We start from the raw sequence: 13,387 nt of genomic DNA, 5'->3' as shown, positions 1-13,387 counted from the left end.
TGCTGTCCTTCGTGGCTTCCTCCCTCACCTCCTTCAGGTTCACGCTGAAATGTCACTCTCTGCAGAAGGCTTCCCTGGCAGCTGCTTAAAGTAGCGGTCCCTCCTGCCAGCTCCAAGCCAGGCAGCCCTGCTTCGTTTCCTCCATAGCCTCCACACTAGACCGGAAGCTTCATGGCGAGGAGATCGCAGGTCTGCTCACTGTTCTCTCCCCAGGACCTGCGTGCAGCAGGCATTCGGTCGATGTCTAGTGAATGACTGAACGCACGGATACACACAGGTGCACGCACACACACAAACGCACGTGCACTGCCTCGTGACAAGGAGGCCCGGGACGCCGACAGCTGCCCTCAGAGAGGCTGAGCCTCATCGGGGAGGAGCGGATTTCAGGGTGTCAGCTGTGGGGGTCCGTCCCTGCTGGGTTCTGACCCCGTCTCTTCTCCGCAGATGGTATCACGGAGCCATCAGCAGAGGAGATGCGGAGAACCTGCTGCGACTCTGCAAGGAGTGTAGCTACCTTGTCCGGAACAGCCAGACCAGCAGGCACGACTACTCCCTCTCCCTGAAGTGAGTACACCTTGGCCACCTCCTGGGCCCTCGGCAGCCTCCAGCGATGCGTGGCCTGGCCCCAGTGTCTGGGGCAGAAAGACCCGCCAGTGTCCCCCAAGGGAACTTGCCAGCATGAGTTATTTCAAGCCTTGCTTTTCCAATTTGATCTTATTCTGGGATACAGAGGAGTTTTTATGTCCTCTGTTTCTGCCCCCCACAAAGAGGGGGGGCATTTTCCTAGAATTTATATTAAATATCCAAGAATAGCTTTCACACGTACGGTGAGCCAGGGACTATAGAAGTGCGTAGCATGCCTCATCCCTCTCTCAACCCTCACACAGCACTTTGATGAGAAACATCTTGTCCCCATTTTGCAGATTAGGAAACTAAGGCTCAGAGAGGGGCCATGGCTGGCCCAAGGGGCAGGGCCAGTACTCAAGGCCTGGTGTTTGACTCCCCACTGTTCCTGCTGCCGCCATGAGAACCACCCTTTCCTTATGTTCTAGGTTGCTGTTTGGGAAAGTTTCACTTTTAGGTGTCACACAAAGGTTGTGAGGAACACTGGGAAGAGCCAGGAAGAACCTTGCTGGCATTATCACCTGTCAGGTCTTTCTGGATACGAGGCCATTGCTTTCAGGATAGGTGGCCCTGCCATAAGAAAAGGGTTTTTTGATTGAGGGCTTCATCATTTAGTGCCGTTACTGACTGGATGGAACCCAGCGGATTGTCTGAAACCCATTTTACAGACAGGAAAACTGAGGCCTGGAGAGAGGACGGATTTAAAGAATTAGTGACAGAACTGGGGCATAAACCCAGGCCCTTCAGCCAGCACAGACCATCAGGAGTGGTGCAGCCCTCTGCCTGCTTCCTTTCTGCTCTACTCACCATTGTTCAAGGCCATGTGATGGAGAGAGGGCCTGCTGGGATGCAGCTGTCAGGAGAGCCCTGTGCAGGCCGGGTTGTGTAGTCAGTAGGGTCAGTGCAGCCAAGGAGAGAGAGATTGGCCTGTGTTCTCTGCTCAGGACTGACCCCACCTGAGAGGGACAGTGACAAACTGCAGAGCAGAGCCTGGGCAGGAAGCAGAGGCACTGGAAGTCCGCCTGGAGAAGGGAGGGTGTGTGGAGACTTGGGGACACCACAGATCTCTCAAGGACATCAGGGCAGACGTGGTAGATGGGAGAGTTATGGGCAGGCAGATTCCAGGTCAGTGAGAGGCGCAGTTCTCTAACAGAGCCAATCAGGAATCAGAACGATCCAAAGCTGCCTCAAGAAGTAGCGAGTATCTCATCACTGGGGGTGTGTGCAGCCAGGAGCCGGACAACCGCCTTGCCAGGGAGGACGTGGAGGGGATTTCTAAGCAGCTGGGAGGGCACTCAGGACAAACGGCACATGCATGCTTCATCGTCCACCATCAGGCCTGACAGCTTAAAGAATCAGGCCAGTTATTGCAGCCCAGGAAAATTCAATACACTAAACCGTGGCTGGGCTGGAGGCGGCCAAAGCCAGAGGGCCACAGTGGGGTCAGGTGCACACTGCTGGCTGTGCTGCCTGGGGCCAGGGGGTCTTCAACTCCCCACTGCTCCATGCAGCCCCCTCCCTCCCTTACTGTTCGAGGTAACCTGGCAACCCGGGTGCCCATGAATGATGCTTCCAGATCTTCACCTTCCCGCCTCAAGGTGAATTGTGCCTTTCTGGACTGCAAGAGAGGTAAAAGAAGCAAGTGACATCAGAGATGGGACTCCTGTGTCACCACCTTTCCCTGGTGACCCAGACAGCCTGCCCACGCCCTGGGCTTCCTCACTCTCATCACGCTGGCAATCTCTGAGTTCCTCAGTGGATCTCATTCTTCCTGGAATTCTGTCGTCTGGGACCAGGCCAGAGGCGTCTTCCCGAGAGGGCTGATTGAATGCACAGAGAAAAGGGTGGGGCTCCCCGTGCCAGGCCCAGTCGTTCATCATGAGGGCCAGGGCCCCATCGCACTTCTGTTCATTCACTGGGCGCGTGCTGGGCCCCTGCACTGGGCAGGCCTGGCTGAACATTGGGGCCCCTGGTGACCCCACCACAGCCCTGCCTGCAAGGAAGAAACAGCCTCCCAAGTTCCCAGGATGTTTTGGGGCTGAGGCGCCAGCATGGGAGCACACAAGGAATCTCGAGCCAGTGGCAGGAGTACTCATGCCAGCGGTGCCTGCGTGGTCCATTCCTCAGTGCCCTGAGCCCATGCCCTCCGTTATACAAACAGGCCCAAATGCCAGCTCACCGATGGGTCTTCAGAAGAGTGGTTCTGTCAAAGTCCTAAGAGCATAATTCCCTTTTCGTTCCTGGTTTGCTCCCTTCCCTAGACCGTAGGACCACTCTCGGGATGGAGAGCGCCTTGATTCTCTTCTGCTCTGTAACAGGCTTATAGTCCAGGGGCCGGGCTTCCCCACTTGCTGGCCTTGTGGCCTTGGCAGCCACATCACCTTTCTGAGCCTCAGTGTCCTCATCTGTGCATGAGAGGTGACGCTGCTTTCCTTACATCGATGCTTATCAGTGTCTCTGGCTCTCCGGGGTTCCCCTGCCCGTGGGCTCAGCCACCCATTGTCCTTGGAGTGCTGTGGCAGGATCCCCTGCACCTCCCAGGCGAGGGGAGGAGGTGGAGGAGACTGAGGGCGCAGCCCAGGGGCCTGCGCTGGGATCCCAGATCAGAGCACTCTGCCGTCAGGCCCAGGTTTGTCTTCCTGGACCCGTCCTGTCAGTTCTCATTATCAGGAAGTGCAATTTGGATGACTGATCTCTGCCCATGGGTGCTGGAGGTGGAGGGTTTAGTTTTGCATGCTTGTCAGGAGCCATTAGCTCCCAAACGCCAGAGGGGTGGTCTTACCTGGTCAGCCTTCTCTTGAAGAAGGCCAGAAGTGGGGAGGAGGGCTAGGCCATCCGTGGCTGGCCAGAGCAGCCCGCTAAGTGGAGGTGGGCTTGTTTTCCAGAGCAGCCTCAGTTCCCAGTGACCAGTCAGGCTGCCGGCCAGGGAGTGACACCTGGCATTCATCACCTCAACCACAAATGGAACTGGCCTGGTACTGAATGTCCCGGCTGCTTGGGGCAAGTGCCAGCTTTGCCAGCCACCATGGAGGTCCAGGGACTCCACATCCCGAAGCCTCCCTGGTGGGGGTAGGGTGGGGAGTGGCATTATCAGGAGTGAGGTGCAAATGTACATTGGAATTCCAGCTATGTTATCATGTGAGCCTTGGGTCATGCGATGAGGGTATTCCAGGGTGGAGGAAAGTGTTTGGGGGAGTCTGGCCCCAGAGGACAGGGCCCTCCACCCCTCCCGTCCTTCCCTCAGCACATATTTGTCAGAGCCCTTGGTACCAGGCACTAGGCCGAGCAGCACAGGGAGCAGAGGAGAGGACAGCCCGGCCCGGGCTGCAGAGCTCCCAGTCTGGGCCTTGTTGCTTGCATGTCTGCACAGAGGCCCTTGGGGGCCAGAGCTGGCGCTGGAGTGAGAGGGTCTGGAGAAGCTGCTGTGCAGAGGTACACTTAAGCCTTAAAGAAAGGGTAGGCATTCCCCAGGCAGGGACAGTTGGTGGGCATCTCAGGTGGAGGGGACAGGCTAGGCAAAGCCCTGGAGATGCAGAAGAGCCTGGGCAGGACTCGCGCCCTGCAGAGGAGCTGAGACTCAGTTCTTAGTGACGGGGCCACTCTCAGGCACCCGCCTGTATGCTTAAACCCCACTTCCACCCTGCAAATCCACAACACTTCACGATTTAAGAAAGCCTGCGCGTTCGCCTCGGGACAGCCCCACGGGGTGGCCAGGGCAGAGACCACCATCCTCGTTCTCACCTTAGGGTAGAGGAAGCTGACCGACCAGCTGAGAATGGAGTGGAGGCAGAGGACTCCCAGCCCAGTGTCTCCCCACCCGCTCCCAAGCACTCCTTACACCAGCCAGAAGGTCATCGGTGTCGAACCTGAAGCGACTGTAGAGGCCTGCCTGGTCCAGTCCCTTTGCTTCATGGCTGGGGAGACTGAGACCCACAGGGGATTTGTGACTGACCAGCTCCCCAGCTGGCAGCTGACCACACTGACGAGAGATGGCGACTGCTTCCCACTGTGGGGACCAGGCAGATCCCTGGACCAGCCTAAGCTGCCACCCACCTGCCCCTTCACCAAAACCCCCTGCACCCGTGGCAATCCAAGATGGCGCCTGCCTCCCTCACCTCCTCGCATCCATCCAAGTCCCCTCCATGGCGGATGCCCCCACCCGTGAAGCAGTCTTGCAGAGGTCCTGCCTCATGGCTTTTGAACACTGCCCTCATCCCCTCCTTCTGCAGAACTCTCCCTCTTCCCCTCTCCAGCCTGACCTGACAGGGCGTCAGACCCTTGGCGCCCTCTCAAGCCATCAGCACACACGTTGGCCCCAGCGCCAACCATTGACCCCTGCTACACTCACTCTAGCCTCGGGGAAGTGAAAGATTGAGCTTTTAGAAGTTGGCAAGAAAACATCACCCTCTAACACAGTTTACTGTTTGGAAAGGCAAGCAGCGGGGGAAAGGGATGAAAAATCTCATTAAAAGGGTTCTTTAGGCACTTTGGACTGTGAATGACTCTTTGCAATTTCTAGTTTCATGAGTTTTTGCAAAGGAATCTGGACAAGATGAGGGAAACAGGACTCCAAAGACCAGAGGGTTTGCTGCTGAGGGCCGGGGAGGCAGGGAGAACGCCAGGGCCTCCTCGTACACAGGGCAGGCTCTGCCTGTTCTGGGCACCCCCCAGGGATGGGGGCAGACAGAGTGGCCTTCCTGAGGCCTCAGCAGGGATGCCCCTGCTCCTTTGACAAGGGCCCAGCCCTGTTCTCTTTAAGCACTGAGAGCCCCAACTCCAGTGGGGGACATGGCCCCAGGGAGCCCTCACAAAGGGGCCTTCAGCTTTCAAATCCCCAAAGGCAAACTTCACAGCATCCTTGCAAATGTGTGGCCCAGATTCTGACCTCAAGAGACATTTCTGGGGTCTGACCTTTTCCCATCAGGGTACAACTCAGCCCTGATCACTCAGGAGCCTTCCTCAGCCCATAAGCTCTGCCCTTTCCGTGTCTTGTTATTTAATGGGCTCCAGTCTCCAGGAGTTCATAGCCCAATCGGGGAAGAAGTGGTATTTACACGAGTAACTCAGATACTCATAGAACGTGTTTAAGGCTCCCCAAGGCAGAAAATGCTCAGGGCTGTGAAAGACGGAAGGAACCAGAAGAGGGGTTGTTTGAAGGCCGGGCAGATCTTAGACCTGTGCACAGGGTAGAGAGGGCAGCCAGGCAGAGGGAATGGTACAGAGGCAGGAAGTGCAGAGCTTGTGTAAGAACAACAGATGACATTGATGGGAGCCAAGGAGACGGGTGGCCCTAGTCATCAGGCTGAGGAACTGGGGACTCTAACCTGTAGGGCAGGGAGCGTTCCTGAAGGTTTTGAGCAGCGTCGCAGTCATGTCCCAGAGCTGTATTCTAGAACCATTCATGAACCAGGGTGTCAAATGGAACACTACTCTGCCTCCCTCTCCCCGACATGTCCACAGATATGCCACCCGAGCTAGCACAGTCCAAGAGGTGGGCAGCACGTGGCCACACGTCCCAAGGGGAGATCCAGGGCAGCCCTTTTAAAGATGTAGAGGGAAGGGGCTTTCCTGGTGGTGCAGTGGTTGAGAGTCCGCCTGCCGATGCAGGGGACACGGGTTCGTGCCCCGGTCCGGGAAGATCCCACGTGCCACGGAGCGGCTGGGCCCGTGAGCCATGGCCGCTGAGCCTGCGCGTCCGGGGTCTGTGCCCGCAACGGGAGAGGCCACAACAGTGAGAGGCCCGCGTACCACACACAAAAAAAAAAGTAGAGGGAAAAGCATGGGTTCTGCAGCCAGAGATACCTGGGTTCGAACCCTAGCTCCATCTCTTACCTGCTGTGTGGTTCTCGGCCAATGACTTTACCTCCCTGATCATCACCTAGAAAGCCACGTAGGCCACTCTCATGAAGTTGTTGTAATAATTAACGCAGCTCAGCAGGTATATGCCAGTCTCCGCTCCTCCCAGCTTTCCCGGAGCCTTTAGAAATTGCCGTGGAAGCAGCAAGGTGGACAGGGCTGCACCAGGTCAGGCGCCCTCAGGGTGCGTCTGGGCTACATCTGCTTCTGGATGACACGGGCGAGTGTCTTCCCCGTTCCCACAGAAAGAGGGTCTGGCATTTGATTTGTAAATTTGCTTCCAGGTCCAAGCTGTCTTTCTGCTCAGTCCTAAGCGTGGTGGGAAGGAGGGAGCCGGACAAGAAGATGCCTCCTGCTCTGATTGCTAAACGAGGCCCGTCAGGTTCCTGCTTGGAGCTGGGGGTCTGTGCTGACTGCTGGGCAGCCAGTCTTCACCCAAAAGATGCTTCCTGGGAGGGTGGTGAGCGTAGCAGGGCCAGAGGAGCTGATGGGCTGCGTTCCAGGGGCTCTGGGGGCACATTTCTGTTAGAGTTGTTTTTCTTTCTTCTCTCCCCTCGTTGATTTATATAGTAGAGGAGAGAGTTTTCAAACAGTAGGCATGTCTGGGTCTAGGCAGGCGGGCCAGTGATTAATCTTAGTTTGTTGCTGCTGACAGCCAGGAGCAAGAAATAATAAAGGTTTGCGGGGCGGGGAGAGGCGGGGGATGAGGAAAGGCTGCTCGCCCTGCGATCATTGGCAGGGAGCACGGACTTCATTTCCTTCTGCCGTCTGAGCACCCCTTGTCGGGTCGACATCTGAGGCTCCAGCCTCTCAGCTCCATGGGGGCTGCTCCCATGGTCAAGCCCCCAGGGTGGTCCCCCAGACCACAGTAGAGCCTCCCCGGCCGTTGTTGGGTTCCCTGCCCAGCATGACCTCCTGCTCCAGGATGTAGGACTCCATCACCACCACTTGCTCTCCTCTCCAGCCTGCCCTTGAGGGCAGAGCTTCGAGAAAGGCAGGTGTGTGCCACCCGGGGCACTGCTCTGCTGACCAGGGCCCTGGGTTCCTGGCTGCCTGCTCCCGTGACTCTGCACCTCTCTGAGCTGCCAGGTGGGTGTGAGGGCTGGAGAAGGGGGAGTACAGAAGAAAGAGAGGTGGGGGTCAGGCAGACCGGCACAGGGGTAGCTGACTGACTCCAGGCAGACAGTGATGGCAGGAAGGGGTGGAGTGAGGAGGGGTTTTGACATGGGCCTTGGGAAGTGAGGAGGGTTGAGGCAGTTGGGGATGGGCAGGGTAAGGAGCTGCCCATTCTGAGGAAACAGCAGCCCAGGAGGACAGAAGCTGCCTACTTTCCAATCCACAGTTTTCAATATATCCCATCACTAACTCCTCCCCATCTCCCCAGGATAGAGGCAGCTCTGTGCAGCAGAAGACATGGGCTCTGGATCAGTCTGGATTGGGCTCTTGAACCCCAGCTCTACCACTTACTAGCAGGGTGGCCTTGGACAAAGGGACTTAACATCTCTGAGCCTCAATTTCCTCATCTATAAAATGGGTTTTACAGAGGTATTCCTGAAGAGATGATATACGTGAAGTGCTTGGCATGTGCCCAGCAGGCATTAAGTGAGTGTGGTAGCCCACTGTCTTTGTTACAGACTTTGGAGAGCCATGGGTTATTGAGGAAAGAGCTTGGTGTGGTCCAGAGCCTTGAGAATTGTCTGGATCTGTCCATGCCCGCAGCTACTCCCCTTTATGGTGGTGGGATTTTAGAATTTATGCAGGCTGCAACTTGAGAAAATCCTGCCTTGTTATGACTGAGACTCAAATCACAGGGCTAGAGTCAAATCCAGACTGCCCTTGTTCTGGCTGTGTGACCTTGGGTAAGTCACTTAACCTCCCTGATCTCCCAGTTCTTGATCAGTACCTGAAGATGATGACCACTTCAACAGGCATTCCTTTCTGTCCCCCTCACTGTCCTGCTGACCCCTATCTCTCCCTCCACATCTTCAGACATTATGAGTCGATTACAAGAACCAGAACCTGGTCCAGGACAGTAGCTCTCATACATTAAGTACACTTGAGCAGAAATCTTGGGATTTAGGGAACAGAAAGAGACCTTTTACATCACCTGGCCCAATGCCCTGTACAGGTGGAGAAACTGAGACCAGAAAGAGGAAGAAGCTTGTTTGCCTCCTGGCTTCCCATGCAGGCCCTGTTTTCTGGCAGCATTTGCATTGGCCTGAGACAAAGGGCAGGCAGGGGAGAGGGGCCGTCTGCCTCTTTGCTCTCACTACACAGAGGATTTCACATCCTTTCAGGACTGATGGAGGGAAAATGAACTTTCTGCTCAATTAGTGTGCGACGTGTTTTCTCCTTCTAAAAGGTTTAAAGGAAGTGGTGCAATTAGGAGCTCCTCCAACGCGCCGTGCAGGAGACTAAATGAAAACAGTGAACTTCAGAGACAGAGGTTTGCAGACCGTGGAGGTGTCTGGAAGGCAGATGGGGGTGAAGCGCTGGCTGCTGAGGAGGCTGCAACAGCTCAGCGAAGGACTAGGGCAGTGGGAGTAGAACAGAGGCCGTGTCCTGGTAGAACTGAAGAGGGTGAGAAACAGCGAGAAGTCAGGGGCCTCATCCAGATTCCTGAACAGCTGGGTGAGTGGTGGCACCACCAGCTGCAACATGGACCTGGAATGGTTTTGAAAAACCCAGGAAACTCGTCCTAACTCAGCTGCCCAAAACCAGAGGCAAGGGGTACCCACACTCACACTGCCAACCCATTGTCCAGAGTACCCACCAGCCTGGCAGTGCCCAGCGTGCCTGCTGATGGGCTGGGTTTTCCCTTCCTGACTTGCTGCATCTCCCCTCCCAGCCAAGCACACGGCATTGCCCTTTGCTCCCCCGAGAGCTCCCTGGTCCCCTCCAGAGTCAGAGCCACCCTGATTACATTTCCAGCTGGTTTTTAATTATCTCATATCAGCCCCCATAAATCTCTCCGTAAGGCTCGCCTGCCGTGGGAGGCGTTCCAACTGTTGCCAGGAAGCCTCTTGTGCCCTGGGACAGCTTCCCTTCTGAGGCACTGGGTGGTCTCTTCAAATGAGAAAAATATTTCTTTCCAATCACATTTCTAACATCTTGTTAATAGGACTTATTTAATAATACTTTTGCAAAAGCCATCTGGGAATGGCTTGATTGAGAGGGCATGTGGGGTGCAGCAAGGACAGGCCATGGTGACAGATACAGACCTTGTATCTGCCATCAGCAGATACAGCAACATGGAGAAAGATGCAGTCAGGGACCAGAGGACCAGGGCCTGAATCACTGCTTCCACCAGCCACGAGGGTCACCCAGCAAGTTATTTCACGTCTCTGAGCCTCAGCCCCGAGGCTCAGGGAGACAGCGGAAGGGAAAGCTCTTAGTAAACCCTGAGTGTCTGTATGAATGCAGGTGGTGTTATTTACAGAGCCTTGTGCTTTCCCCGGGGGAGTATTGGGGGTCTTACTTTGCTAACAGCTAGGTAAATAACTCAAAGCCCCGCCCCCCGCCCCCCCCCGCCCCCCTCCCAGAGGCATTTGGCGGGGCTGGAAGCAACCAGCTTCATTCAGTAAAATCCCAAGGTTTCCTGTTCCCCATACCCTCAGGCCCTTGCAGCCAGAAGGCTCTTGAATCATCCAGGTCAAGACCCTGGCTTTCGGATGAGAGAAACAGGCACAGGAAGGGAAAAGGACCTTCCCAAGGTCCCGCAGCGAGTTGCTGGCAGAGCCCAGATGTCTCAACTCCCATCCCAGGGTTATTACCCTTCTGAGCCCATAACACTATATTTTCTCTCCCATTTTCTCCATAAACATTCTTGGTATTTGCGGCAGATTTATACAATCGGATGTCAGATTTTATAGCTCTCGTCTTTGCTCCCACAGTTCAAACGCTAAAGCTATAAAAATGATATTTTGCTGTGTATGAATGTGGGTGTGTCACACTCACACGTGCACACACTTCCATTTTGTGCCTCGAATCTGCCCTTTTCCGAACGAAATTGGGTCATTTGTAGAGACGTGGATGGATCTAGAGACTATCGTACAGAGTGAAGTAAGTCAGAAAGAGAAAAACAAATATCGTATATTAATGCATATATGTGGAACCTAGAAAAATGGTACAGATGAACCGGTTTGCAGGGCAGAAATAGAGACACAGATGTAGAGAACAAACGTATGGACACCAAGGGGGGAAAGTGGCGGGGGGTGGGGGTGCGGTGGTGGTGGGATGAATTGGGAGATTGGGATTGACGTGTATACACTAATATGTATAAAATAGATAACTAATAACCCGCTGTATAAAAAATTAAATTCAAAAAAAAACCCTACGTTTTTCTGGGCAGCCCTCCCCCAGTGAGCAGCCCCCATCCTCCTTCCAGCTAAGGGTGCTTTCTGCCACTTTTAATACCTTTTTTTTTAAGGATTGTTTCACCTAGGAGGAATATCAGAAACAATTGGTTTTGGCAAAGCTGGCTTATTAGAAATGTTTTAATTAGAACTTTTTTTCTTTCTCTATTTTCCTTTTGAAAATCTACACGCTGCTCACGGCCCTGGGCGGCTTGAGGATCAGCCTGTCACATTCTCAGCACAGACTTTCAGGGCAGGGGCAACAGTTCAGCAGTGTAGGTGTCACTGCTGCGTTCCTACCAGGCACCAGGCCTTTGACTGGATGGGGAGACAGAGGCACATCAGAGTCTAAGCTTGTAGTCCAGGCACGGGGACAAGAATAGGTGACTACTGTGATGGAGGGAGGTGTAGCAGAGAATGAGTAAGGGAGGAAGAAAGTGAGTCTGACTGGGGGCATCTCAGAAGGCTTCCTGGAGGAGGTGGCATGTGAGCAGGGCCTAGGACAATAATAATGTATTGGGAAGTAACAGAAAGGTAGAAGGATGATTAGGTTTGGTATTAGAGGAGAGGTCTCTGCAGTGTCCCCTCTCCCTGTGGTGCTAACTCCCTGTGGTGCCAACTTTTCAATTGTCCCCTCCACATAAGCCCCCCATGGCCCAGGTGACTAATAATATTGTGGACGGAGATGTACCTTGTAAACTCTGAAGTCCTAGTCAGCTCTCTCTCTGTCTCCCTACAGCTTCTGCATCTCTGGTCCTTTATCTTTTCCACAATTCCTTCCCACTCCCCAACTTGCCAAGGAGTAGCCACATGCCCCTCATTTCCACCTGACACTAAAGGTGTGTACCCCACCCTAGCTGAACACAGCCTCCCAAGGGAAAATGCATTTACACGGTGCTGGGCAGGCGCTTTGCAGTCCCTGGTACCTGGTGTTAGAAATTGAAGAGGCTTCTGCAGCGTATCCTCTGAGGCAGGTAGAATTGTGCCAGTAACAATGATTAAAAACTTGGGGGGGGGCAGTATATGAGTTCTGACACAAGTGATGATGAAACCACTGAGGCGGCAAATGCATGAGGTGGTGTGTGCTGGGCACACCCACCTTTCAGATTCATGGTCTCCCAATGGGAGCATAATCCCGTTTTGAGTTCAGATTTTCAGGCTAGAAAAATACTTTCTCCTGTCCTCAGTTGTTCCAGTCTTACCCCCTAAAAATCTTCTGTGATGAAACAAGGGTTGACTTTTACTTTTGTGGAAGTTGTGCTTTTAAAAAGCAATCAGTTCCGATAGTAAGTAACTTTTGGGAACTCAATTACTTGCAGCCATGCTGAAAAAAACTGTAATTAACGTGGTCAAACCCTAGCCAAATAATAAAATGAAAGCTTTGTTGTGTATCAAGGCAGAAATCAATTTCATTAGGGAGCAAAGAGCCAGAGATTTAATTTTGAGAAAACTCTCCACCCTGTGGACAGAGGTTGTCAAGAAGCTGCCAGAATGAATGCCCAACATGAGAGGATTCGCCCTCCAGAACCCAGATTACTAAGGGCTGGCAGTGACCTTTCAGAATTACATTTGCAAACCTTCCAAGTGTGGCCACAGCCAGTGGGGCTTTTGCTTCTTAATGTTCTTGGACTGGTGCCCCTTTTGGTTTGGTCAAGAGGTGCATGTTGTCTGCACCCACTGACACTTGCATGCCAATGAGATCCTGTCCCTTGGGATGGGGAGGAGGAAGAAGACAGAGGTGGACTCTGGAGGTCGGAAGACACCAGAAAGGAGTTCAGCGAAGACTCAGAGTGTCCACATGGTGATGGAGTCGTGTCCAGACAGCAGGGCTAATAGCCAAGTGGGACATACCCACTGGGGACACTGTCCGTTTGCAGGCCAGCATGTGTATGAGAGATTGTGAGCAGCAGGGGGGACCAGGATGAGAGAGGACAGCTGGAGAGGAGCAGCCTCAGGTCTGCGCCTGCTTCTGTATTCCGCTCTCCAGGGGGCCTTCCCACGGGCAGGCAGAGCAGCTGTGACCTGCTGGAATGTGCTAAGTCACATTTCAGCTCAGAACGTAGAAGGACTTTCTCATGGTCAGAGCCATCAAAGGTTGGAAAAAGTTGTACCTGTAAGGAGTAAGCTCCCCAACACGGGATAAGCCACAAAAGCTGAACATTAGATGTGAATATGGACTTTGCATCATCAGATAGAACGGTGGTTTTCAAACTTGAATGTGCATCGGAATCTCTTGAAGAGCATATTAAAAGCTGATTCAGGTTCCAGAGAGGCCCAGGGAGTCGCAGGCTTAGCAAATCTCCAGGGACTTTTTTTTTTTTTTTTTTGTGGTACGCGGGCCTCTCACTGTTGTGGTCTCTCTCATTGCGGAGCACAGGCTCCGGATGCGCAGGCTCAGCAGCCATGGCTCACGGGCCCAGCCGCTCTGCGGCATGTGGGATCTTCCCGGACCGGGGCACAAACCCGTGTCCCCTGCATCGGCAGGCGGACTCTCAACCGCTGTGCCACCAGGGAAGGCCTCCAGGGACTTTGATGTAGGCATTTTGGGGCAC

At 54.1% G+C, this 13,387-nt stretch overlaps 1 protein-coding gene across 6 annotated transcripts in view; it reads left to right on the top strand.

Annotated features, from left to right (window-relative positions):
- The window catches only part of SHB (SH2 domain containing adaptor protein B), a 138,209-nt gene that overhangs the window by 110,086 nt on the left and 14,736 nt on the right, over nucleotides 1-13,387 (top strand). For 2 of the 6 annotated variants that reach the window (XM_033431135.2, XM_033431137.2), the window contains 2 exons: nucleotides 445-564; nucleotides 1,053-12,875. In XM_033431135.2, the coding sequence (XP_033287026.2) occupies nucleotides 445-564; nucleotides 1,053-1,101 (169 nt within the window). In that variant the 3' untranslated portion in view covers nucleotides 1,102-12,875. Of the gene's footprint in view, nucleotides 1-444; nucleotides 565-1,052; nucleotides 12,876-13,387 lie in introns of those variants that run through there. The other 4 variants (XM_004271459.4, XM_033431136.2, XM_033431134.2 and 1 more) reach the window with 3 other exon arrangements.

The sequence above is a fragment of the Orcinus orca genome, chromosome 6 (assembly GCF_937001465.1).
Source record: "Orcinus orca chromosome 6, mOrcOrc1.1, whole genome shotgun sequence".
In the NCBI taxonomy this organism is placed as follows: Eukaryota; Metazoa; Chordata; class Mammalia; order Artiodactyla; family Delphinidae; genus Orcinus; species Orcinus orca.
This window is presented reverse-complemented; position numbering and strand designations above follow the sequence as displayed.